The sequence below is a fragment of the Condylostylus longicornis genome, unplaced genomic scaffold, assembly GCF_029603195.1.
Source record: "Condylostylus longicornis isolate FDR11 unplaced genomic scaffold, ASM2960319v2 ptg000043l, whole genome shotgun sequence".
Taxonomy (NCBI): Eukaryota; Metazoa; Arthropoda; class Insecta; order Diptera; family Dolichopodidae; genus Condylostylus; species Condylostylus longicornis.
This window is the reverse complement of record NW_026578012.1, coordinates 2,050,487-2,078,375: the sequence shown is the minus strand read 5'-3', so window position 1 is coordinate 2,078,375 and position 27,889 is coordinate 2,050,487. Positions and strand designations below refer to the sequence as shown.

Here is a 27,889-nt window from a genome sequence, read left to right as displayed (position 1 = left end):
ACAAATAGAAAAAAGAAAACATTAGCACTTTCATATTTAATTATTGTGTTACGGTAAGCGTACAATAAGTTCTATTTACAACAAGGTACATACAACTTGCTTATTATCTCTGGGAAACTACTCGATCAAGTGATACATCAACGAACCGAAGATGCCTTCTCGGGAACGGAGGTGATTTTATTTCGGTCAAAGATAAAATAATTCGTGTTATAGTTATATAATCAAATAATTTTTAGGCGGCTATAAAGGCTATAGAAAAATCACCCAATTTGACAATGGTACGACTTACAGATTTCACATAACAATAGTGTTGAATAATCAGTCTGCCACAATAAATCTAAACTTTTAAAAGGTTTTTTACCGCTAAGGAAAGAGAAATACCTAAATAGACTTAAGCGGTAAGTTGAAAATAACTGAATTATGCTTTTCTGAATCTCGGTGTACATTGATGAGAAAGTAAATGAAGAAACTAGTTTTATTGCAAAACATCAGGAGGTCATATTAGCTTTTCGCAATCTGACCCCATAAGGGCTAGAACCCTTTCGAACAATTGGAAAGAAATAGAATGAATTTATATGCACTATTTCCGCGAAATACGACACAAATTTCTGAAACCAAAAATGTCGTATACTCGCGTTGTCGTTTGAGTAGGAAACAAAATGTATGGAAACAAAAATAGAATTTTTAAAAACAACAAAATATAATAGCGAAACCAAAAAAATTTTATTTTTTAACATAAAAAAATAAAAAAGAAAATTTGATTAAGTTTATATGTATATCACTTCAATTCGTATTTTTGACTACTGACTAGTTTTTTTAACTAGAAAGAGTTCACTATATTGAAGTATGTGTTTTAGAATTACCGTATAACTAAATTCGGTATAGATTTTTATTCAAGAATCAGTAAAATCTGTCAAAAAAAAAAATAAAAAATTTTTGATGTCGTATCAGGAATTTATATTATGTCGTAGCTCGAAATGTCGTATTAGAAGATGTCGTATCTGGAGGACTTAGTGCATGCCGAATGCGCTCACGATTTCAGTAAACAAGTATTGCAGTTGAAGGGACATTGTAAACTAGGCTTGAGCACAGTATGTCTTGTATGTCATTTTGGGACATTAATCTATGGGAGATTTGAGTTTCTGATTGAACGTTCAATTATTTTGCACTTATAAATTATTGACAGAGTTCTTACTTCATTCAAAATGGAATTTTTATCCTATTTGCGTGCATAAAATGTAGTATAACTATTTTAGTATATATAAAAATTGATTTTACAAATATTTATATAAAAAATTATAATTTAATTTTTTTTCTTTCTTTTTCAGATGAAAAATTCAAAAAAAATTCTTAATCATTGTAAAATTTCCTGAACTTTTAACAAACAATTTACGCTGCAATATTTAGATTCTAATATTAAAGGCAAACAAAATACAAAAATAAATATTTTTCTTTTAATTTTTATTTTTTCTAATCACGGTTTTACTACAGTAATTTGTAAAAAATGTTCAATTTTAAATGGCTTTATATATTTACAATAAATTTTCTAATAATTTCAAATATAAATTCAACAACAATTCATTCATCAATATATAATAATAAAAATATTTCAACAACTACAATAATTAATGACAATAATGATGATAATAATATAAGAGTTATACAATCATCATCATCATCATCATCATCACTATCATCAACATCATCGATTCATTCAATAATGAATCGTACATGTGAAGAATTTTGTGAAACTCATTCACTTAATAAATTACATACTGATTTAATACTTAATGATCACAATAATGATAATGATCAAATTGATAATGATATTAATAATTTTAATAATAATGATTATGATCCTGATATTAGTTTAATTATAACAAATTGGTTAAATCAAAATCAACATTATAAAAATCAAGATTATAAAAATTCTTTAGTAGAAGATTATTTAAAAAAATCTTCAATTATTTTTGGTTTAACAAAAACGGTAAATGAAGATTATGTTAGTCATATATGTTTTAATCAATTACAAGAAATTAAGAAAGCTATCTTACGTAAGGATATTTGGGGTATAAAAGGTAAGTTAGGAATTTTATTTAGCTATTTAACAAAAATTTTTTTTATTAAAAACTCAATTCCCTTTGCAAATAATTCACTTAAAAACTCTCCTAAACATTAAAAAAAATTATTCTTATTATTGTCATGTCCAACTCCAATAATTAGAGTTTCAAATATTTAACAAAACTCATATACAGATGAAGTTTAGAAATTTCTATTTACTGCAAATTCAAATTAAAAAAAATAAATTAATTCATAGACCCCAAGAAGTATGCAAATGTACAAAAAATGTCTAGTTTAAACCATTTTATTGAAATTTGATTGTGAAGTTGGACAAAAACCTGCAAATAAATTCAAATTTAATATAGCATGTTTGAAATATAATAAAATATTGGTTCTTGAGTACCATTGATATTTTAAATGTAAATTTCCAAGCAATAATAAATTTGCTTCTCAAAAATTTCTTATTCCATTGTATACAATACATATAACAAATATTGCGAATACTTCTCCTCCTGTACAATTTATAGATCTCATACAAAATACTGAAAGTTTCACACAAATATTGTATAAGTTTTATATAAATATTGAAAGTCTAAAATGAAAGATCAACATAAGTTGATTTGTAATATTACTAATCTTATTATAACTTTTTCATTTATTTAATTCTTTAAATTTTTATTACAGTTCTTGATGCATCTGGTGTTAAAAAACCCGGTTTCTTATGGGGTAATAGCTTTTGGTTTGGTAGTAAAGAAGGTTGTGATGCTGTACAAAATCCAGTTTATATAACATTATCGGATCAATTAAAACGTACAATGAAAATGGGATTAATTGGTGATTTAGCACCATTTGCAATGGAATATCGTATAGTTTATATTAAACATAATTCACCATGGCAAGTTGAAAATAAAGTACAAACAGAAGGTATCATACATGTTGGATTATGTATACCAAAATCATGTAGTAATAATGAAATTCATAATATAACACAAAATTATATTGAACAAGATATTTACACTGAAACAAATTTATATGAAATGAGCCCACAAATAATTAATGTTAAAGATTTAAAAATTGATAATAATTTTATAAATAAGAAAAGTATAAAATTATTGGGTACATTTATAATATTTACAATATTAATGTTTATATTTTCTGGTTGTTTAAATGAAAATATTTCATTAATAACAGAAAATTTTAAAAGCAATATTAATAATGGTAATGTTCAAAGATCAAATTTAAGAAATAATGATAATAATGATAAAAATAATATTGAAACTAAACCATCAATTGAAAAATTAAGAGATTTAAGCCCATTTAGAAAATTTAATTCAGATGAATCAGAAATTTATAAATTAATAAAATGTTTTGATTTTCAAAAGAATTGGAAAGAATTATTTTTAATTAAAGATCAAGATGCTAGTGCAATACCAATTATAAATGGTATAAGATCAATTTCATGTATTTGGATTATATGCTTTCATGTTGCATGGTATATGTGGTTTACAATTGATGATCAAACATTTTTAGTATCAAATGCAGAAAAGATTTTTTATCAATATATAAGTACAGCACCGTTATTAGTTGATGTTTTCTTTACAATCAGTGGATTTTTATTAGCATATAAATTTATTAAAAATGAAAAAGAAATGAAAATTATTGCAGAAAATAATTGTAAAGAAAATTTTAAAATATTATTGGATAAAATTTTTCATAGATATTTAAGGTAATGATATAGAAATAATAAATAAAATTTTAAATTTATATTATTTTCACCAATTTAAAAGAATTTATCATGTCTCTTTTTCCCTCTTTCTCCCCTATTTTTGAATTTTTTCTCATAAAAATACTTTCGTCGAACAATTTCAAACACAATATTTTGGAATTTCAAAAATTCCAGTTTTGATATTGCGGAATTAAGTTTATATTTTATTCAATAATGCTGAATATCACAATAAGTATTAACGCAACGCTCAATAGTTGATTTCATTTGATTTTAAAACATGTTATGTAGATTATACAACATGTTTGATTCATAAGTTTCGTTATTAATTAGACTACAAACTTATTGAAATTTTTGAATAATTGCAAGTCAAAGTCGAGATTATTTGACTTAAATTTTTTTTTAAATATGCAGTTACTTAAAAATCAATTGAGCTGAATATTTAATTTATTTGAGTTTCCGTGATTAGAAACTTTATAAGAGTACTTAACTTTATTCTTCGCCAATTCATTGTAAATTTTTAAATAAACCAAACTGTTTAGTGTATAATATTAAAATTAATAAAATAAGAGATGAATAATTTTACAATAACTTTAATTTTTTTCTTTTAGATTAGCACCACCTTCATTTGCTCTAATTGGAATTGTTGAAGTATTTTCAGCATATTCAGAAAATGTATCTATTTTTCATTTACATGAAAGAAATGATGAAACATGTTCGAAATATTGGTGGAGAAATTTTCTTTTCATACAAAATTTTTATAATTTGGATGGTAAGTAAATGTAAAATTGATGTATGTATGTAGCGGAAGACATTATTACTGCAGTAATAAAGTTATTTCAATTTCAATTTATCAAACTTTGTTACGAGTATGGCATTAAAATTGCAATAATATTGTATTGCTACCTTTCTATAATTGGTGAATTTTGTAGTGACACGGCAATATTACATTAAATTTGTTAATAATTTTCTAACTATTTAAATCTTTCAGATATGTGTTTAAACTGGAGCTGGTCATTGGCATGTGAAATGCAATTTTTCATATTAACACTGTTACTTTTATTTGTTTATACAAAGTACGTAAAATTTTAAATAATATTTCTATAAAAAAAAATTTTTAATATTCAAAATTTCATTAATTATATTATTGTTTTCCTTTGTATGTTTTTATTTCTTTTCATTATACCAGAAATCAACAAAGAGCAAAAAATATTTTTATTGTTAGTTTTATAACAACAATTATATGGAGTTTTATTGCCGGTTTTAAATATCAATATCAATTATCATTTGATATTGCATATAAAACAAGAACTCATATTTATATAAATCCATTTTTAAGAATTTTACCATATTATTTGGGTACGGGAGCTGGTTGGTATTTAGCAACAAATAAAGGTGAATTTGAAATGACACAAAAATTTGAAAAACGTTGCTGGTATATATCACTTGTTATATTCTTTGTTTCAATATATTCAACAATTAAACGCGATATTGGTTATTTACCAACAATTGCATTAATGGTCATTGGAAGAATATTATTTTCATTATCAGTATGTTGGATGATAATTGGAAGTGCAACTGGTCACGGTGTATGGTGGTCAAGAATATTAGAATGTAAATTATTTCAACATCTCAACAAATTATCATATTGCATGTATTTAATTAATCCATTAGTTATATTTATCATATTCAATTTATCAAATTCAACAAATCATACTGATCCAATTATGATGGTAAATATTAAATTTATTGTTTTACATTTTGTTTTTTTCGGCCTAAAAAGAAAAATAAATTTTTATATTTTAAAAATAATTTTTTTTTAATTCTAGAGCGTTCTAACAGTTGGGATCATTGTTATAGTTTATGTGCTTTCAATATTCTTTTCAATATCATTTGAGATGCCCTACTGTAATTTCTCAACATTTTTACATAAAAGAAATAAAAAGAAAATAGCATAGTGTTAAATACAATATTTGTATGTATATAAGAGTCTAATGTTATGGATATGTATTATTGTCAAGCCACATAATGTTGAACCATTCCGCAGTTAAATATTTTAGGAAGTTTCGGAAGAGATTTGAAAGCAATCAAATAGATTGATATCTATAGGTACAAAATTTGAACTCAAACCTAAAATCGAATTAAATATTTTTATGTAACGTAGTATAGATAATATAAAAATTAACTATAAGTAATCTACGTTATGCAAATTGGAGTTTTTTATATGATTCACAAAAATTTTTGTTTTCATGATTAATAATTTTGTTTTATACAATATTTCTAAAATATTTTGTTAATTGTTGGCGAAACATCATGTGTGCTAAACATAATTTAAGTTAATTATTATTATTTTATAAGGGCTTAATGATTTTATATTACATTAAATTTATATTACATATTAAATTTTCTTAAATTATTGTAATATTTCATAATATTTTTGTATTTCACAAAAATATACATATACATATAAGCAAAAAAAGAATAAAGTAAATGTGATTTTAAATATATGCGAAAGTATAAAATTTTATCCTGTATTTATGAATAATATTATTAATATTGAAGTTGTAATTTAAGGTAAAGAGAATAACTTTAATTATTTTCAAATTAAAAACAAAATATTTTTTTTAAGTAAATTACATTACAAATTCATTATAATTTATGTATCAAATAAAGAAATATTGTAACATTTTTTTGTGTAGAATATGTGTTATAAATTTTTAAAATTATCAAAAATTTGCAAATCTCTGATGTAGGAAATTACTGGCAAGACCAGAAAATACAACATTAATAGTAGTTACCGAACAAAAGTCGAAGTTCAATGTCCAGTAAATCGAAGACATTTTTGCAAGAGTAAAAATCCTCTATGTTTTTCAAAAATTTATAAACATAATTATACTTGCCACGAATTCCCGTTAACCAATGGGTACAGCACTTGGATCCGGAACAAATAACAGCATATTTTCAAATATATGTACAAATATTCACACGTATCCAATTTTTCGATCACAATTTCAAAAATTTGCTCGTCCTCCATGATTTTCAAATTACATAGATATGTATATATGTACATACATATATAGTTTTTCCATTTAAAAGAAGTGCTGGATATGAATCATACTGGATATCCAGGCTTTAAAATTCCATTAGTATTTTTCCTATACTCAATACTGAATACATGTTAATGAATTGGCTGTAATTTCCGAGTTGCTTAATAAAATACACAAAAATTGTAATATAACGGATAAACGTATTAATAGACTGAGGGTAGAATCCATCTCTAACTGTAGGATAAAACTGTATAATCTCTGTGTAAATCTTAAACTGCATTTTAAAAATTTAAATTATCACATCAAATTACAATATGCACAACAAAAGAATGTTATTCGGCTTTTTTACACGTGTATTCACAGATCGTATGTAGAACCAACCGTTTTTTTTCAACGCCCTCTTTCCTACAAAAATATAATTTATTCGATGAAGAATAATGGAAAGTAAATTTATCCTGTTTTGACATTTTTATTGATTAATTTTGACAGTTGTAAAAAAGCAAAGTCAAATCTCGAGAAATAAAAAGTATAGTAACTGTGAAAACAAAACTAAAGCGATGAGCGGTAACAGCAGAACAATTTCCGTTGTTAACGCAGAACAAGAGCGGAACGGCAAAATCAATTGAACAGTATTTTGCAATTAACGTTACACACACAATGGAAACATATAATGCCAAAAAAAAACCGCCGCCGCGATGAAATTCGTCACGGTCATTTCGCTTGATTTTGACCAGACTCATTTAAATATGTGTATGCCATATAAATTCTGACATTTCTCCGCAAAAAGGCGCTTTTCTTCTGTTTTCAAAATTATGTTTTTAATATGTTTCCTTTAAATTTTAAAACTATATGATATGCTAATTAACTGAGAATGGAAAAATTTTGTGGTAAATTTTAGTACAAACAATATTTAGTACAACAATATTTAATTTCCTTTGGCAACAATCCGCGACATCATATTTTTTTTAAATGTCATATAAACTGTCTTGGTTAATGTCATCCACGTAAATGCGTAAAGCAAGCAATTTTTGCAAAAATCTCACAGGTTTTAAGTTTTGGTTGTGAGTACCTGAAACAAAATAGATATAACAAAGAATTAAATACCATCGAAATGGAAACAATAAATTGGGAAAATCATTTTGATTTAGGTTTCGCTGAAGAATGCGAATTACCATGGCTGTTATTAAATAGACATTTTCCTAGTAAAATAGGCGGGAAACCCGCCTGGTTAGACTTAGAAAATTTCCCCACATATAATGAAATGAAATGCCCAGTATGTAAAGAACCCAGAGTTCTTCTGTGCCAGGTAATAATTTTATTTTTAAAAATATTAAATATGCTTAAAAAAAACTATATTTTGAATAGATTTATTGCCCAATAGATGAGAAAGAAGAATGCTTTCATAGAACGATTTTTGTTTTTGTATGTAAAACAGAGTCTTGTTATCAGGAAAATTCATCTGAGTAAGAAAATCAAAAAAATAAATAAATTCAATTAAAATATTTTCCTTAATATGCAGGAATATTCTTGTGCTAAGAAGTCAGCTAAGGCGACATAATGAATATTATCCATATGAACCACCAGACGAAAATATAGAATTGGTAAGAATTATTTAGCTACAAATTATTTTAACAATCGCCCATATTATCTTAAAAGAATCACTTGACGTAAGATGGGATATTAATCAAAAATATTGATGCTTTTGAGTTTAAAATTTAAAATATCAGTTTAATTCTGAACATTGCGAAATTCTCACCTCAAGTGGTGTTTGTAAGAAAATATGAGCGGGTTTAAATATATTTAAACCACGAGAATCTTATTTTATTTTAACATCATTTTAGCCTGAACTTAATTGTTTTAAAAGTCTGTGTTCTGTATGTGGTTGTCATGGACCATTGCTATGTTCTCGTTGCAAGGGGATCACTTATTGCAGTAGCACTCATCAAAGAGCTGATTGGAAATATCACAAACAAATCTGTCGAGGAGAAACAGCATCAAGTACAAATAAAACAACTAAACATACCGTTTTTCCCGAACTCCAAATGGTTATTGAACCGGAAGAGTTAACCTTTGATGAACCAGAACAGAGTGAAACTGAGGAAGAAGCCGAAAAACGTCGTTTAAGAGAATATGAAGAATTACAAAAATCTGGGAAAGTTGGAGAGTTTAAAGATATTTCTGATGAAGAGTTAGCAAAATATGCTGGATCGGATATACAAGATAAACAATTTAAATTATTTAAGAAAACTATTCAATCAGAACCTGAACAAGTTTTGCGTTATCGCAGAAAAGGAAAACCACTTTGGATAACAACAAAGGAACCAACTTTACAAGATATTATTCCAAATTGTGAAAGATGTGATAGTGAAAGATGTTTTGAATTTCAAATTATGCCACAAATGTTAAATTATATAAAAGATGATAACATTGATTGGGGAGTAATTGCAGTTTATACATGTGTCAACAGTTGTTCAATTAAAGGATACGCTAAAGAATTTTGTATAAAACAGGACATAATATCTAAGCCTAATGATTCTATTACGAAAACAGAATAAGGTATTTATTTTTCAGATACCTTACCTTTATTTTTTTTAATTTTAATTATATGACGTATCATTAATTAATACGAATTATATAAAACAATTATTTTTAAGGAAAAGAAAAATAAAACAGGTATTTATCGTAATTTTAATTGTAGTCCGAAATATTGTCTTTAATTTAAAAATTTATTTTTCAAATTATTTTTTATTTATCCAGTTAAAGTTATATTTTGGCAACTGGATTTATTGGCAAAATTTATAATAGACCTAATAGGTTAACTATATTTTTGTTTTTTACATTTAAGTATTTTAATTTGTTAATTTTTATGAACAGCAAATATAGAGACAGAAAATCCTATTCAAAAAACAAAAACATAAATCATCAAGCCGCTTAGGATATAAGATTTTTTATATCCTAGGTATACTAAGATCTTTTGCATAATAAAATAGTTATATGCAATAATTGAGAAACTGCATCCCCGATAAATAGAAAATAGTAAGGAAACTAGAGAATATTGGATTTTAGTGTTTAGGAAAACACAACAAATATTAAAATATTTCAGGGAATTTTCGATAATTCAGTTCTAACTTAGGTTAATACAAAGCCCGTCCAAAAAAAACTGCAAAATCTACAAAAACAGCATGTTCGAAAATGATGTCGCTCAAAAAAAGGCTCATTGAAAAATTCCAAATTGCAAAATCTATAATATGCATATTTTGCACTTTGTTTTCCAATATACTCGAATAATTGTTCAACATCCAACAATTTTCTATTATATTGTTCTTCTAATTTATAAGGTTTTTGCAGTAGTTATTAAAATACTTTGAGAAATCCATGTCATTTTCGAACAATTGACGATCACTTCCCATAAAAATACAATTCAGCCGTTTAATATTAATTGACTGAAAATGTCTGTAATCCAAAATGTAATATTGCGTAAAGTGACAGTCAATAAAAAATTTTCAAAATCAACAATTGAGTTTTTGACACTTAAAAATATTTTCGATTTTCAAACAACATAATTTATATCAAAGTATCAATATCTTTCATTAGATGTCACTATAATCTATTAACTTTTTCAAACCAAATAACATTTAAAAATTTTGACATATCCCAATAAACAAACTGTCAAAATTCCAATTAAATTCCGATAATGTCTTCTCATATATTTTGACAGTTTAGTTAAAAAAAAAAATTTTTTTGCATGGATTCATAAAAAAAAAAAAAATTTTTTTTCCTGCTTTTCATACGACCAGTCAAATCTCAAAGTCAATATGGTACGTACGACGGGTTGGCAAAATCTTGTGTACAAAAATTATATACAAAAAAAAAAATTTATTTTCTCTGTGTATCAATAAAATCAATTTTTTAAAAAAAAGTTTTTTTTTTTATTATTTTTAATGGCTGTTTTATTATTAAAATTGAAATTATAATAAAAACGACGAAAAAAGTTCAACTTTTTAATTATTTTAATTTTAAATAGAATACAAAACACAAGAATATTTTTTTTTTACGTTCCGCTAATAATACAAAAAAGAAAAAAAAAGTTTTTTGGTAAAATAAAAAAAAAAAATCAGTATTTTTTAAAATATATATATATATATATAAATATTTAATATGTATGTATGTATATATACGCATAAATAAATTAATAAGAAAGAAAAAACGAAAAAATTGAGTGGCTAAATAAAATAAATTTTATAAAATAATATAAAAATAAAATATACCTACATACATTTGTACAAACATATGTGTATGCACATTATGCTAATATAGCAAAAAAATTTATAAAATAAAAAATATATAAACGAAATATATAGATGATTTCCTTTTGAAAAAAAAAAATTAAAATAAGAAGAAGAAAAAAATCGATTATGCTTGGGGAGCATAATATGAAAATTGGTATAGAAAAATTAAAAAAAAAAATGTTTGCCTCTTGTTATGCCTAGCTACTAAGTATATATTTAATAAGGTATTATTACATGCATACATACATACATATATGTATAGTAAATTCAGTAGTGGAATTAAAAATTTTTGTTTTTATTTTATTTATTTTTTGTATTTTTTTTTTATGTATATTGTAGCCTCCTCAGTTTTGGATGTCATTTGAAAATATCTACATAATATAAGTAGGTATGCTTTTATTTGAAGAAAAGTGAAAACAACACATAGCGATACACACGAAAAACAAGAACAATAAAAAAAAAATAACAATACTTTTCTATATAAAAGTTTATATTACAAAAATTATTATTATATACTTAACTACCAACCTATACCTACTTACATATTTAATTTAAGTTTATTAAATAAAATAAAAGAATAAAAAAAAAATTACCATATTAAATCGATTTAATTCATTTCCTACAATAAAATATAAGTAAAAAATAATAATATAACAAAAAAAAAAAAAATAGTAAGCAGGCAATTTATTGTAAAATTTTTAAATAAAATATTTTTGTTTTATTTTTTTCTTTTAGAATTTAAGTAATAAGAATAATAATTGTATGAATATATGAAATTTTTACATAATAATTTTTGTTTATTTTAAATATTTTAAAATAAAAATCAAGCAAAAATTATACCAAATTATCAATAAATTCAAAATACATAAATAATTATTAAAATAGAAAATATTAAATAAGAAAATTCTATTTAATTTACAATTTATTGTTTTTGTGCTGATTATATTAAGAAATAATAAGAATATATAAGAAATACAAATATAAAATTTTTGTCATAATGCACATAAATAATATACGCTATTATACTAAATATATTACATATATATATAACTATTATATTATGAATAGAAGTGTTAATTATTGTGCTAAAATATAAAAATAATTAAATATTGTAACTTAGCAATATAAGAAATTATTAAAAAAAAATTAAGTATATTTAATTTTAATATTCTATGCAAATGAATTAAACAAAATTTAAATAAATAATCTATATAATATAAATTACATGCTGCTTTTTAAAAAATATATATACATATTAATATAAATTTTATATTATATAAATAAGTGTATAACAAGCCCATTATGTGCATATTTATTAAAAAAGAAATGATATTTTTCAATATTATACAAAATAATATTGTAATTTTATAATAATATAAAAAAAAATAAATTAAAAATATATTATTTTCGTATTAAAGAAAAATTAGAAAAATAATTAACTAATAATAATATAAGTATAATTAGTTGGAAGGTGATCTCAGGTGTTTAAATAACAATAATCTTGTAAAATAATAAAAAAAAAAATTGAAAATTTTCATAATTTCCTTGATTTTTTTTTTTATTTTAGTTTTTAATTTTTTTTAATTTAATTTAATTTAATATTTTAAATTTAAATTTCAGTTTATTATTGCTTTTATTAAATTTTATTTTTATTAAATTTCATTTTATGTGCCAATAATTATGTAAATTTGTTTTTTTAAAAAAAATTTAATAAAAAAAAAAGATTTATAATAAAAGTATTATATTAATAAGATCTAACTACAATTTTTCATATATTAAGAAATTATAGAACTTAAATAAAAGGAAAATTGGAATCAACTAGATACTCAACTACCTACCTACCTACCAATCTATACCTACTACTTTTATGTAAATGTATATTTGTTTAAAATATGTTCTATTTGTGAAGTTACCTATGAAATTTACCCTTTAAAAAGGTATTGCTATAAAAAATGGTAGTTGAATTTTAAATATGTTAATTATTTAATAAAATTTACTTTAAGAAAAATTTAAAATAAATTCTATGTAATATTTAAATATTAATCAATTTAAAATAAAAAATTATAAGAAATTAATAAGTAAGTGAATGGAATAGAAAACAAAAAAGGAAAACAGGAAATAGATTTATATTCTTGTTTTTCATCACTTATCATTATTATTAATTAATTAATTAAAAAAAAAGTGTGTTTTTCCTATTAAATTATAAAAGCTAATCCACAACAAAAGAAAAACAAAGTAAAATAAATAAAAGAAACAGAAAAAAAAATAAAAAGAATTGTTTAAAAATTTTAAAAAATTTATTACTCTTAGTCAAAATAAAAATACGCAAAAATGTCTACAGATAAAATTAAAGTAGCTGTAAGGGTGCGACCCTTTAATCGCAGAGGTAAGTTTAAATTTAATTACAAATGATTAATATTTTATAAAATTTTTTTTTTGTAAAACAAATTTTAATTCAATTAATATTTAAATGCAATTAAATTTTTGGCTACTTACCTAATTTTCAATTAAAATTTTCAAACCTTTAGTAAGTATAGTAAAATAAATATGATACTCGTATGTAATTTGCAGAAGTTAAATTATTAATTCCATACTTTAGTGCAAGAATAATCCAAGAGTTCAATTAAAATGACAAAATATTAACAACATATTCATATGTAAGTTGAGAAAAGCATAATCATAAAAGGTTAATAACAGGAAAAATTATAGTAGGAAATTAGAATTCTAATAAGTTGGTTAGATTAGATTGATGCGGCTTCAAATTTGATTTATTTATTTCACTGTGATATCGAAATTGAATGTGTAATCAAATAAAACTTAGTTTAATTGTTTAGTAGGCAATTTATTAACGTGAATTAATTGAATAATTCTATAAGATAAGAGAAACTAAAATTAAAAAATTTTGAAAAACAACAGGAATATTTTATTTTAAAAACTCAAGTCTCACTCACTGCATTTCCAGTTACTGCATTATTTATTAATATTTATTTATAAACAGACTCATGCTTTTTACTGAATTCGATTCTTAGTTGAATTATTGTATTCCAGCTAACATGACGATTCATTTTCAGTGCTTTAAGTGCTACAGCATTATTGGCAATAGGTACTAAAATAAAAATAAAAAAAAACTATTTTTATATTTTGATGCAGCTTTTCATCCTACTAAAAGTAAATACTACTACTAGTCCGAAACTAAAATTTTTAGATAAAGAAATCTTAGGGAATTATTTTACTTTCTTAAGCTTAGCCATATATAAAGTGATACTAAAACGTCCCATAGAAGTAGGTATGCACCAATTAAATGGCAAGAAAATTTGTATATTGTATACATACATAGGTACACATAACTATATACACCCTAATATAGAATCGCTACTGATATAGAATCTGTAACAACAAGTATATGTATAAGATTTAGCAACTTATGTATGTAAAATTATATGTATACACATGTATATAGAGGAAACGAAAGAAATAGAAAAAAAACCCACATGTTTATAATTTTCTTATCCGCTTGTCGTTTTCGCTGAAACTTCAAAATAATTCTTTTTTTTTATTTTATTTCATTTTATTTATTTATTTTTATATTGTTTTTTTTTTTATTCAGAAATTGTTATATTGAATATTATTTTCTACATATACTTATATATAATTTTATATAAATTTTAAAATGGCATTTTTAATGTTTGTTATTCGATTTTGAATGACTTATTAAAAAAAAAAGTATTGTCACAATATTGTTGTGTATGTATGTACATACATATTATATAAGTATATAGTTATACTTAGAAGATTTAATCATATGACTCATTAATATGCATATATTATTTATAACTAGTTATTTTTATTATTTTTACTTATTTATTGGTGAATTCAAATAGTTATTTTTATATTTAAATATATTTTCACCTATGAATTTTATTATGAAAGTATAACTATTTTTTTTAATCTTACCTATTGTAGCCGTATGAATACTTATTAAAATTTCATAAATAAGTAAGCATTTAGTTTTTATTTAAGTATTCAAGTTTATTTTATTTTATTATTTTTAATAAAATAATATTTTAGTTATTCTATTATAAGAATGCTTTCAATGTCGAATGTCAAGAGTCAATGCCTCTGTTATGAAACGGTATGATATACTTAATTAAGTATGGGAAGGATCAAACCGAAGCGAGCCAAATACTTAACAGAAAAATCAGCCAATAGTTTTAATAGAAATAGCTGGACAAATTCTTATTATTATTGTTATATAAAGATAAGCGATAAATTTAGTTGAAGAACACAATTTTAATCTTATTGTTGATATGTCAGTTTTTATGTGTATACCTACATAAATGTAAGAATTAATATACATACTTAACGTGTATACATGTTCATTTATGTTCTCCGAAATGTGAACGTGTTGGTTTAAGTACTCGTGCTTTGTGTTTTTTATTTTTCAACAATGCAAAATTAAAAAAAATTCAAATTAAAAGTTTTTAATACAAAAAATCTTTGAACTGGAATAGCTGTTAATTAATACCCGTTTCATTAATATTGTATAATCATTTATTAAACCTGTTTATTATTAAATTCTATATATATATACTTAATTTCTTATTATTTTAATTTATTTATTTATTTTTACTAATAATTTATTTTAATATATTATAAAATTTACTATTCAATAATAAGTAAGTATTGTTTGTTTCTTAAATACGGTATTTAATCATTTAATTACGACGTTTCCGTAGAACACTATGAAATTTAATTATTAAAATAAAATTAATTTTTTTGTCCATTATTGTCGGAAATTTTCAATACTTAGTCTCATTTATAATTATAAATAATATTGTAGAAATTAAACGGATACCCTCACATTTAAACATAATTGTATCATATTTAAATTTATACATATACGCTTACGTATATGAATATTTCAATATTTGTACTTATATTATATAGGAGAAAAAAAGCTTATCAGCGATCTAGTTTGTTCACATTACACACATAAGAAAAAAAAAAATTAAATAAATTTTTAATATTTGCGCACTTGACACACTGAATTTTTTTTTTATTTTTCTTATTTTCTTTATTTTATTAAATTTATAAATAAAGATTATATTTGTATATACATATATAAGTACAAACAGAATTACTCTTTGGCGCTAATGTTACCAGTATTAGAATATCTTGTGTAAGATTTTGAATTATTTTCTTTAGAGAAATTAGAAAAATGCTCCAATAATTTGCTTATTAAAGTACTTAAAATTATTAAATTACTAGTAATTAAATAATTATTATTTACTAATTACTAAGCTATGTACTCTGATGGTGTCCGAAGCTACGGCTCGCGTAAATTTACGAATGAATCTTGTAATTATGAACAAAAAAATAAAATTATTGAAGTCAAATTGAATCAAATTTTGCGTAGCAGCGTTCAAAACTTCCACTACTTTTATTAGAAATTATTTCTGAAAATCGTACACACAATATCCAAGAACCCAAAGATCAAAGAATGTGCTACTCTTAAAAATACGACGGCACCTTTAAGAGAAAGAAAATGAAATTAAAAAATTGCAATTCAATTTTTTATTATATTTACCTGATTTTATTATACTTTTTTTTTACCAGTTATGGAATCAAAGTGATCTCATATCACACCTTTTCAATAACTACTTACTTAAGTATAGATATACATTCGTACATACTCACATATATATTTCAATATTGAAATTATGATCACTAATTTGTCGTTTCATTAAAAACTTATTAGTCATACTCACTATATAACAGTTTATTTTTGCTTCTTTTTTATATACTTACTTAATAATAGAAAAATTTATTGACTTCAGAAAGTATAAATAAAATCCGTATGATTGCATACACTAACTATACACTTATTTATATTTTTCAAGGAAATTTCTGTTTTTATATTTTCTGATTTATTTATATACAATATTATTGCAAAATATTATTTAAACAATAGAAAGTTAAATAAAATAAGAAATCATAGAAGTAAGTAGCAAGAAGAGTATATACGTACATGTAAATCCCTAAATTTGGCAATCCCTAATTATAGTCACGATCGAAAATTTATGTGTTTCCAAAAAGGTTATAACCAAAAAATTTCATACACCTAACAATTGAATGAGAAAAACAGTGAAAGTTACTTGATATTTGAATTTCTCATGAAAAAAAAATTTTTGCAAATTTTTTTATCGCGAAATTCAATAACATACTTTATATTTCAATTGAATAATACTATACCTTATTTTAATATTTTACTCTACCACTTGTTACTTACTTTTAATCACTTATTTTTCTCATTAGAAAAAATTTTATAAACACACACAATTTTTTTTACGTTCAAGTATAGCATTATATATGCATTCAATTTAAAATGCAAAATATTCCACTTACCTAATAATTCGCTAATTATTATAGTTTAGTAGTTTACTCAATAAAGTCTACAATTGGAGAAAAAAAAAATTGCAACAGTAACAAAATAAGAAAAAAAAATTCCAATGTGGTCAGCACATAACCGACCGCAATGTATATTGCCTAGTTTAGTGAAAGCATTACAGAAGATTATGAAAATGCATTTTAAACCCTTGATCAATCCGTGCCATAGCCAAAGTAAACTCACATATAAAATTTCATCAAAATCGATTCAGTCGAACTTGAGGTACACGCTTGTACACATAGACCGACAGACCGACATCTCACTAAAATAGTTTATTTACGCTTTCCTACCATGCACATAACCTACTTATTGTATACACAATACGCTGGGTAAAAATGAAATCGAATTTCAATTAATAAGTAAGTAATTTTTTTTTTTATTTTTCAATAAAAAAATTTTGTAGGTCATTTATATTTTATACTGTAATATTTCTTACGTGTATTATTCAACAATATAATTAATACATGTGCAACATATACAAATACACTATTAATCACATGTTTTATAAATATACGAATAACTTGGTTTTATTTTAATTAAGCTATACTTAATAATTATAACAATATATAAGAAAAATTTCAATACTTTAGTTGATTGCTTGGCATTCAAGACTAGACATTCATTTTATACTTTAATAAATTTTCAATCTTAGGAACCCCTCACATAAATATACGACAAATTTTACGATTCCATACGAGTCTGTTGAAAGTCGTACATGCAATATATAAGACCTGTTTGACATCAGACTTCCTTCGACGACAAATAAGTAACAGATGAATTTCTTTTTTCTCATTAAAATTACTGTCAGATTTTTTAAAATTAAAATGACAACAATTAAATTTTTCCAAAAGATTTGAACAGCGTTCAGCTCATTTTAATTTTAATTGTAATTTCCGTAGAAATTTGTTTAATTATAAACGTAAAGTCGGAGATAGTTTCAGTCTGATATGTAAACAGCCGAATCACATTTTATCGTAGATTTTAGATTTTGTCGAATCAGACTTTATCGTATAGAGACGAGTATAATTTCAGATTTTGTCGTATATGTAAACAGACTTTTGAGTAATATATGTATACTTTTAAAATTAAAATGTCATACGCTCGTCATATAAACTTACTGTTCTCCACGAAACATTGAGTAGGTGAGTTCTAGTAATTCTAGAAAGAGTATTATTTTCTCTCTTTAATTTTCTCTCTATTTTTATATTTATTATTCTTAATATCAAAAAGATAAGCACAATTAAGTAAATGTATTTCATGAATTACATTATGACCTCTAATCTTCTCATTGTTTTCTTGTTTGAAAACTCTCTTTTTTTATTATTTTAATTTCTTAAAATATTTAATTAAGTTTAATAAACGTACTAATTCTAGATTTATGAATAATTCAGTAAATTTACATGCAAATTTACGAGAAAAATTTTACGTTTTACTTCATATTCTCTTTTCTATATTTAAACGTTTTCTTTGTGATTACTGATAAAGGAGTGGGGGGGGGAGGTTATAAAATCAAGAAAAAAATCTTATAAACTAAAATGGCTAATGATCTAACGACGTAAATAGTAAACAAGTAATTATTATTTTTGTAATTGTTTTATTTTATAAAAACTAATAAATTACTTAATACTTAAATACACATATTTGTCTCAATACATGTGTAATGTGAGCGTGTATATAGTATAAAACATGTAATTACTTAAGTTTGTATTTGTTGATTTATAGATATTTAACTATATTTTAATTACCGGCTAAACTACGAGTATAAGTAATAGTTAAATATTACTTTTTGAAAATTAATAAAAATGTATTGAGCGTTTACTTGCATAAGTAATGTATGTAACCGGGTAATAGTTTAAAATACAAAGTAAGTTTATAATTATTTATTTAAAATAAAAAAAAAATGTAAGATGCGAAATTGTTAGCGTGCTTTTATTATTGGAAAAAAATAAAGAATCAATGTTGCTCTATAATATTTTTGTACGAAAAATACAAAGCAAGTAAGAAAAATTTTTAATATTGATTTCTTACATACAATGTAAATTTTATTAAGAAAATTTGACCGAAAAATAATAGGTTGCTTTCATGTTGGCAGATCTTATTATTTAGATCTGGAAATGTAGCCCGTTTTTGTGACAACACTGCAAAAATCCCATCAGATTTTTTTATATAAATTTCTCAGATCTACTTTTTTTTTTGTAAAAATTTTTGTCAGTTATCAGAAACTGACATAACCGTAAAAATACAATTGAAAAGCTATGATTATAAAGTGAAGATGTAGGAGTCAATATTAATTAATATTTTTATTATAAATAAATTTTAAAGGTATTATTTTTCAAAAATTAATTGTCATTTATGCTATGTTGTCAATTGTTTTTAAAAGTAGAGCTGATTCTTTCAGTTTTTAAATTTCCTGCTTTAGAATGTGCAAATATGTTGTGACAAAATGATATTTTTGGGAATTGAGAGACCAAGCATTAAAATTTCTTTTAAATTTTTAGAAATACCAGAGGATATTCAAACATTTTGATTATTTTTAAAATTTCTTTTAGAAAAATTCTCAAATTCCGACTTTATTCTATGAGAAATTTAGAAATTTTCTGAAATTCAGAAAAAATACATGTACATAAAATGCTGACTTACTTACTTAATTAGAACGTAGGTCAAATAGAGTTTTAATTGTAGAACTTGCCTTATAAGCATTGTTTATGTATTTCATTCTGCCTTCGTTCTTTAATTTTGTTTTTAATAAAGTACAAATAGCAAAACAGCATGAATTATCTATATACATATACTTATATGTATATATATATATATGAATTGTGTTGTATGTAAGTTATTGTTATGCGAAATTTTATGTATGCTAATAAATGTTAACAAAATTTCCTTAAGTATATGAAGCATTCAAATTTCATTCTACAAGTTAGTTTGTGTGTAAATAAGTACTTACAGAAAAATATTAAAATTAGAATAAAAATAAAATATAAAAAATAGAGAAAATGTGAACTTGGGTGTTATTTACTTTTTTGTTATATATAAGTATGTATATGTACTTTTATTAGGTACAAGTATGTACTTACTTATATTTATGTACTACATATATAAATGCAAAGTTCAGTATATCAACCCAATATTACTTACTTAAGTGCAATATTTAATCAACCTACTGTAGTTAAGAAATAAGTTACATTTTCTTATTGCCTTTTTTTATACCCTATACCTTCGTGAAGAGTATAACTTTGGTATGGAGTTTGTAAACACTTCAAGGAGTCATCTGCGGTATGAATATGTATATATATTTTTGCTCAGCATAAAATTCTGCGTTGATTTAGAAATGTCCGTCCGTCCGATCACACGGTAACAAATATAGTGTTAGTTTCATATGAGATGTGACGGTCATGTGCCTAATTATAGGTCAGATATATATTCTGGAAATTTTTATGAAATAACTTGAAAGGTTCGGGTAGCTGCCATATGATTATATGTACACTAATTCTAAATATTTCAGGGTATAAAAAAAATAATGCAGGGTATAATTCAGTCGGTTTAGATCGACTGAAACGTTGTTTTTATCTCATGTTTCAATCAAAAAAAAAAAAACTTGTTTTTAAAAAGTTTCAATAAATCTATGGTACTCGTAAATTTATTTTTTATTAAACTAAACGTTTAAATAAGCCCGTACATATATTGGATGACAAGTATGTCAAGTATGTCACCGTAAGATGAGGTGAGTGACGTGTTTTTTCATATGGGAACGTTGACATTATTTGACTATAACCAAATACTTATTCTACTGACAATTAGCTATAAATTAACTCTAAGGAATTATGGGGTATAATATAAGATGATTATATAGAAAAGGGTTAATCTACATTCATAACTACATTACACCTTAATGTTTATGAAATAAGTACTAACTTTAATTGTCAGTCCTGTGAATTTTCAATTTCGGTCACAAAAATAATTTTATAATTCTATTAAATGAAAATAATTTCTTACGTAATTTTCTCCATTGTATTGCACGAATACTGCAAACATTGCTAAAATTCTCATACTTAATCAATAACAGAAGCAAAAAAAAAAAATAATAATCGAAAAACTTAAAAATTTCATTGACCTCAAATGTATTTTTTATGCTTGTTCGTTTTAATATTCATGTTAAGTTCAAGTAAAATGGTGCAATATGCATTTTCATGTTATTTTAATTTAAATATACTTAAGCACTTATACTTAGTTACTAACACATTTTAAGTATGAATAAATACTCATAAATAGGTAAATGATTTTTTTGGGTTTAATTTTTAATAAATTTTAATAAAATTTCTTTGTTTGCTATTTGGGTTTATGGCTTATGCTATGTCAAATAATTGGATGATCAATACAAATTGGATTTTTATTTTATACAAAAATTTTTATAAAATATTTTGTTATCGGAATATTTTAGGCGCTCAGCACATTAGTAGCCCACTTACAAAAATGATATTTCGAGTAAATTGCAATTAATTTTTAAGAAAATTTTTAAAAGGCAATATAATATGCTATATTATATATTATATAGGTGTTGTTCTGGCTCTTCATTAATTTTAGGATTCTTGCAAACTATCCGAATGGACGACACTTCTCGGATGAACCCATACACCTAATTAAAAGAAATATCGATATTCTTTAATAATTTCAAAAACAAATTCAAAATAAATGGAGTATATTTGCTTGGGGTATACAACCTGCGCATAATCGAATTGCTTTAAATTACCTCACATCATTTGAATTTTTCCATTGACCTTTAAAATATTTTTTTTTAAATTGAATTTCCTAATGTTTGCCGTTTCTGAGCGGCGGCAAATGAATTTCATGAAGGTTTCCAGAACCTAATTTCCATGTTCGCTGAATTTGATGCACGAATACAATTGAATTTTAATCGTAGTTAAACAACAGCTATAAGTGAGATTATACGACAGTTATGTCTATTCAAAAAATTTATAAAAATTTATATCAATGTCACAATTATTTGTCATATCAAGCCACTAACACCCAAAAAAAAAAAAGTTAAACCCGTTTTTCAGCGAGTGGCTTTCGCTGAAAAACGGGCTCAGTTTTCAGGTTCAGTATTTATTAACAACAATTGTCACTCAAAATTGGCGAAGAAGGGAATTCATTTTAAATCTCTATGGCGTTTTAATTGAATTATAAAATATCAAGATTTCTTATACATGCTGTCATGTTAATCGATCTCCTGTATATTTTAAATAATTTATTGATGAATGCCTATACTTATTTTAAGTTTCAATTAGGTTATAAAAGTTCTTAATATAATTAATTAATTACATATACTCATACATACAAGATATACATATATACGGAGGTATAACAGTTTCTGTTATATACGTAATCGATTACGTAATTTTATTTTCACCACTTCTTACCTTTATTTTATATATATATATATACTTACTCAGTGCCATTATAATTAAATTAATTTTATATTTAACTTTTTTTTTTTTAAAGACATAATCTAACACTAACTATATAATACTTAAGTCTTATATATATAGTGAAATGTCTTATACTTAGAACAGTTTTTCTTTTCTTATTTTTGTTTTTATTATTCATTATTACCTCATAAGTATTAAAAATAAAATATTTTAGCATATATACACTTGCTTAACTTATTTCTTCGCTCTTTTCTCCACCTTATAATTAATAGTGTTCGAATACTTAAGTGTTATATACTTAGGTTAGTTAAAAAAAAAATACTGGTAGATTTTTAATACAAGTAACTACTTGTATACTTAAATGTTAATTTAAAATTAGTTTTTATTTTCATTAAAGAAATCAAGAACAAGCAAAAACATAACCAAAAAAAAAAAAACATGAAAGGAACACTGAAAACCTACAAATTTTTGTGTCTGGCCAACAAACGAAAAAAATGAATTTAATTATTTTTTATGTTCTTCTTTATAGAACACGTCTTTTCGGTTTTATGCTTAACCTTTATTTTTTAACCAAAATTAATAATAAAAAAAAATTACTTAATAATAAAACTTTAAATTTGAAACCCAAGTCAACGAAATCTCATATTACTTGCTATTTTTATAATTAATTCAAATACATATATACACATATACATGTACTCGTATATGTGTGTATAGTATGTGCTATGTCAGTTAAAATATTTTTTGTTTTTGACGGAAAATTACGTTACTTTTAATAAACAAACAAAAACAAGAATTAAAATTGATGACCTAAGTATAGGAATTCTTTTATACTTCTAGACTTTTGACTACTAAATTTAAGTCACTCTATCACATTTATTACACCTTAAATAATAAAATTCAGGAAAGCAAGGACAAGAAATAATTAATTATTTTACATTTCTTTCACATTAATTTTTTTAATATTAAGTAAATTTGAATGTTGATTACATTTAATAGTTGTCATTGTTTGAGTATTATTAGTAAAACTACTATAATATTAAATATGTATGTACTCATATTGTTGTCATTTAGAACCATTAACAAATAAATAAATTCTCTATAGACCTCATTATTTATCAATAATTTTATATTTTAGTCTTTATTAAAAACATATTTAATGTTTAACATTTAACATTTAAATATAACACAAAAACTGGTATGCCCTATGGAATTCTATATACTTATATGTATATATATAGAGGTTTTTGTCTAAATTATCTAGATACGTATGTCAAGTAGATAATAAAAAAATATTGATATCAAAGTATAAAAATTATGTTAATTTTTTGAAATAAGACGAACAAATGAAAAAAATACATGAGTAAGTAGATAAAAAAAAAAATAGGAATGTTTTCACAGTTTTTGGATAATGAAAATCATATTAGGGTTACCGAAGGTACATTATTATATATACATATAGAAATTATTCAACACAAGTCTGGATGTCAGTTATTCTGGACAAGTCACTCTGGATTTCACTTATTAAGCAATGAATATTTTAAAAATTTACATTGATGGTACAAAATTTGTATAAAATATGCTTATGTAAACTTGGGTTATTGCAAAAATTCCTCTCTCTCTTGTTCTCAATGAAACAATGAAAAATTCTAAATTTTAATAAATTAACCTATCATTTGTTATCAAATTTTGTATAGTTACTTGCCTGAAAATTTCGTCCAAACTTTATCTATACATACCATTTTAAAAATCATATACATATACGTAAATGATTCGTGTATATATATGTCATAGAATTTTTATTTCTTTAAAAATATTAAGGCCTTTAGATGTGATATCAGAACTTGAATTTGGATCAACAAACTGTGTTAGAAAATTTTACCATTTTTAATAAATTCAATTACATACTTCCTAAATTTACCATTGAAAATAATTAATTATTTATGATATAAAACAGAAAATTTTATATTTTCCTGATAATTCGGTAACTCTCATAAAACAGAGTTTGTTAAAATTTTATATACTTACTTACTTAGTTTAACAATGTTTGAACCATAATTTGTTTTTTTTTTTGTCATTGTATGTAAGTATGTATAAATTAAAACTTATGAATCACGTACAGAACAAAGTGTTATTACAACATTTTTTCGCCTTAATCATACTGACATTTCAATTAATATATTGGGGAAAAATATATGAAAATATTTTCTTTCTTTTTTTGTTTGCTGTATAGTAAATATGAAATGTCTGATAAGTGTTGGAAATTTCTAGAGAATATTTTTTTGTATCAATTTGAATACCAAAATATATTTGATCTTGATCCTCGCGGATTATAATTAAGAGGTAGAGGTGATTTACAAAAATCAGGGTAGAATTAATTTTAGTAAAATTTTTATATACTACGTAAGCGAAATAATTATATTAAAATATACTTTTGAAATAGTATTTCAGCTTCAAATATCTTACAATTAAATAATAGCCTTAAAGTCTGCAATATTATAGTTCATTTTTGAAAAATTTTAGGTAAATTTGGTGAGTTTAAATCGAAAATTAGATAAAAATGTGTACGTATTAGAATTGTTTTTTTGTCAGACAAACGAAAAACGACTAAATTAATTAAAAAATCCAACAAATTCAAAAAAATAATTTTCATGTAATATGTCAAATTAGTAGTAAATCTACTACAATTTCTAATGTTGTATCAACATTGAATTCAGCCTTTCACTATCTTTCTTTCTCTTTATTTTTATTCAACTAAAAAAGAAAAAACAATGTGAGAGAAAAAAAAAATTAACGATAATTTTTCTCATTTTATTCGAACTTTAATTTCAAGTTCAAAAACATTTTTAATAAAAAATTTTTTTTTTTTTTTCTCAAGGTTAACTAATAGCCCATTTGTAACGACTATTGTTCAAATTGACGTTGTTATTATTACGATATTAATTATAACTATCACAATACTATCTACATATACATTCAAACTAACTTGAACTTCAATGTGTGTGTGTGTTATAGGCTCTTTAAATTTATAAAAATTTTGTAATAAAAAAAAATTTTATTTTTGTTCATAGTTGGTATACAACTTGTGCTTTTCATTATTGTTAGTTGAAATTTTTTTTCTATGATTTTATAAATTGATGTGAAAGATCACTCTAGACTTATATTTAAATAATAAATAAATAAAACAAACATAATTAAATTCAATTCAGATTTTTTTGAATAAGCAGTTTAAGGAAATGTTTTACTTACTAGTTTCAATAAATTTTCAAATTCTTGAAAATTAATATGAAAATTTCAAAGGTTATTTTTGTATTGATAAAAATAATAAAATATTTATTTATGTAATATCAGTAAATATCGATCATATGTATTACATACAATATGGAAGGTATTGAGATTGCATCAAATTTCACAAGAAATTGCCAGTGATCATCTATATTTACCATGAATTAAGCCATAATTTTGTGAAATACTGAAATCTAAGAAGTTTCAGTATTTTGAAAATTCTATTCAATGGGCAAATTGTTGGTTTTCAAATTCTGTTCATTGGGTAAATAAGTCTTTCTTGATATCTGGTTGCAAAAACAAGACTTCTATGCAAAACTAATTTTTTCACATCTTGTAAGTGTAAGTCGTTCGTCAGACTAATGCGAAAACTTATCCGAAATGTATACATTCAAAACTTATTGTAGAAACAATATAGTATAACGAAGTCGATCATACACTATTCACATAAAATGTTAGTGATTATAGTTCCTTACATATATGCTAGCCTAAACATAAGTAATTGATAAAAGTAAGGTTTTTTTTTTGTAATTTTAATTTAAAATGATTAACACTTTTAATTAGTCATAACAATTTGAAATATATATAAGCAACAGTAACATGTTAAAATAAACAATGAAAATTTAATAATCTGGGAATACGAGTATGATGAGAGTAATTTTATATAATTACATGTGAGAGTAAGTAAGTAAATCAACACTTGTCTTACAGCTTACAAATGAAATGGAAATGATTGTATAAAACCTATTTTTTTTTTAATTTTTCATTTCTTTGATAAATTTTTAAGTATGTTAATTAGAGCTCAAATTGAATCAATAGTAAAATATATTGGATTTTCTAATTTTATAATTCAAGCAAATTATTTTAGTTTCAATAACGAAGACATTCCCACCTCTACATTAGCATTATATGTAAGCTCCTTAAAAATTGCAGTATATCAGCTACTTCAAGCCGTGTGACTTCTATCAGGTTCACACAGCCCATTTCGAATCATTTCAGTCGCAGGCGAGTTACTGCCTTGCATTCACATAATAAGTGTTTTCACTGTTTCGTCCTCTTCTAGGCATAGACAAGAGACATCACCTTCCATTTTGCCCAGCCTTTTCAGATGGACCATCAAGTGCCAGTGTCCAGTGAGTAGAGCATTAGTCTAAAAATTGGACGAAAGAATGCGGTCGTATCGGCCTCCCTCTCCAGTTCAAGGGAAATATTAATTTTTTGGAGTGAGATAGATCCCGGTAATTATTCCAATATTCGACCCAGGCCGTTTACTACCAAACCTTCAGGGCGCGCAGGAAATGACTTATAAAAACTTTTAAAAATCATTAGAAATTTAATTTTATAGCATTTTCTACGAAAATTTAAATTTAAGCATCTCTTCAATTAAATTGTACACCAAATTGATGATTTTAGTATAATTTTTCAATTATTCTACATTTTAACTTCATGCTTTTCTCTTACATTTTTAATAACAAACTATAAATTTGAAATTAAATCTCAGTTAATGCCATATTTAGAGCGACTATTCAATATCTTATATTAGTATTAATAAAATTAAATTTCATTTCAAAATTCTTATATTTCTGCCCCAAAATTTTACTTATACT

The 27,889-nt window shown here is 23.7% G+C and overlaps 3 protein-coding genes across 22 annotated transcripts in view; all 3 read left to right on the top strand.

Annotated features, from left to right (window-relative positions):
* Positions 1–1,948: 1,948 nt before the first annotated feature.
* Positions 1,949–6,021, top strand: LOC129610045 (nose resistant to fluoxetine protein 6-like; the record flags this gene model as incomplete). The annotated part of the gene is made up of 7 exons (XM_055522362.1): positions 1,949–2,078; positions 2,746–3,102; positions 3,472–3,787; positions 4,396–4,556; positions 4,776–4,860; positions 4,974–5,517; positions 5,614–6,021. Coding segments are annotated over 7 exons (1,722 nt in total), but the record flags the coding sequence as incomplete, so codon positions are not given.
* A 1,826-nt stretch (positions 6,022–7,847) lies between these two features.
* On the top strand, positions 7,848–9,530 carry LOC129610062 (programmed cell death protein 2). Its single transcript, XM_055522389.1, has 4 exons — positions 7,848–8,137; positions 8,197–8,294; positions 8,351–8,432; positions 8,673–9,530. The coding sequence occupies exons 1-4, from the start codon at positions 7,943–7,945 to the stop codon at positions 9,384–9,386; spliced, it is 1,089 nt and encodes a 362-aa protein (XP_055378364.1). The 5' UTR covers positions 7,848–7,942; the 3' UTR covers positions 9,387–9,530.
* Positions 9,531–10,627: 1,097 nt separating this feature from the next.
* Positions 10,628–27,889, top strand: part of LOC129610076 (kinesin-like protein KIF13B) — a 231,437-nt gene continuing 214,175 nt past the window's right edge. For 7 of the 20 annotated variants that reach the window (XM_055522422.1, XM_055522421.1, XM_055522420.1 and 4 more), the window contains exons 1-2: positions 10,941–11,504; positions 12,844–13,506. In XM_055522422.1, coding sequence (XP_055378397.1) covers positions 13,452–13,506 — 55 coding nt within the window. In that variant the 5' untranslated portion in view covers positions 10,941–11,504; positions 12,844–13,451. The other 13 variants (XM_055522424.1, XM_055522426.1, XM_055522425.1 and 10 more) reach the window with 10 other exon arrangements.

Coding starts and splice junctions, on each gene's coding strand:
- LOC129610062 (XM_055522389.1), top strand. CDS start 7,943: ATGGAAACAATAAATTGGGAAAATCATTTTGATTTAGGTTTCGCTGAA. Junction 8,138..8,196: donor CCAGAGTTCTTCTGTGCCAG/GTAATAATTTTA, acceptor TATTTTGAATAG/ATTTATTGCCCAATAGATGA. Junction 8,295..8,350: donor TATCAGGAAAATTCATCTGA/GTAAGAAAATCA, acceptor CTTAATATGCAG/GAATATTCTTGTGCTAAGAA.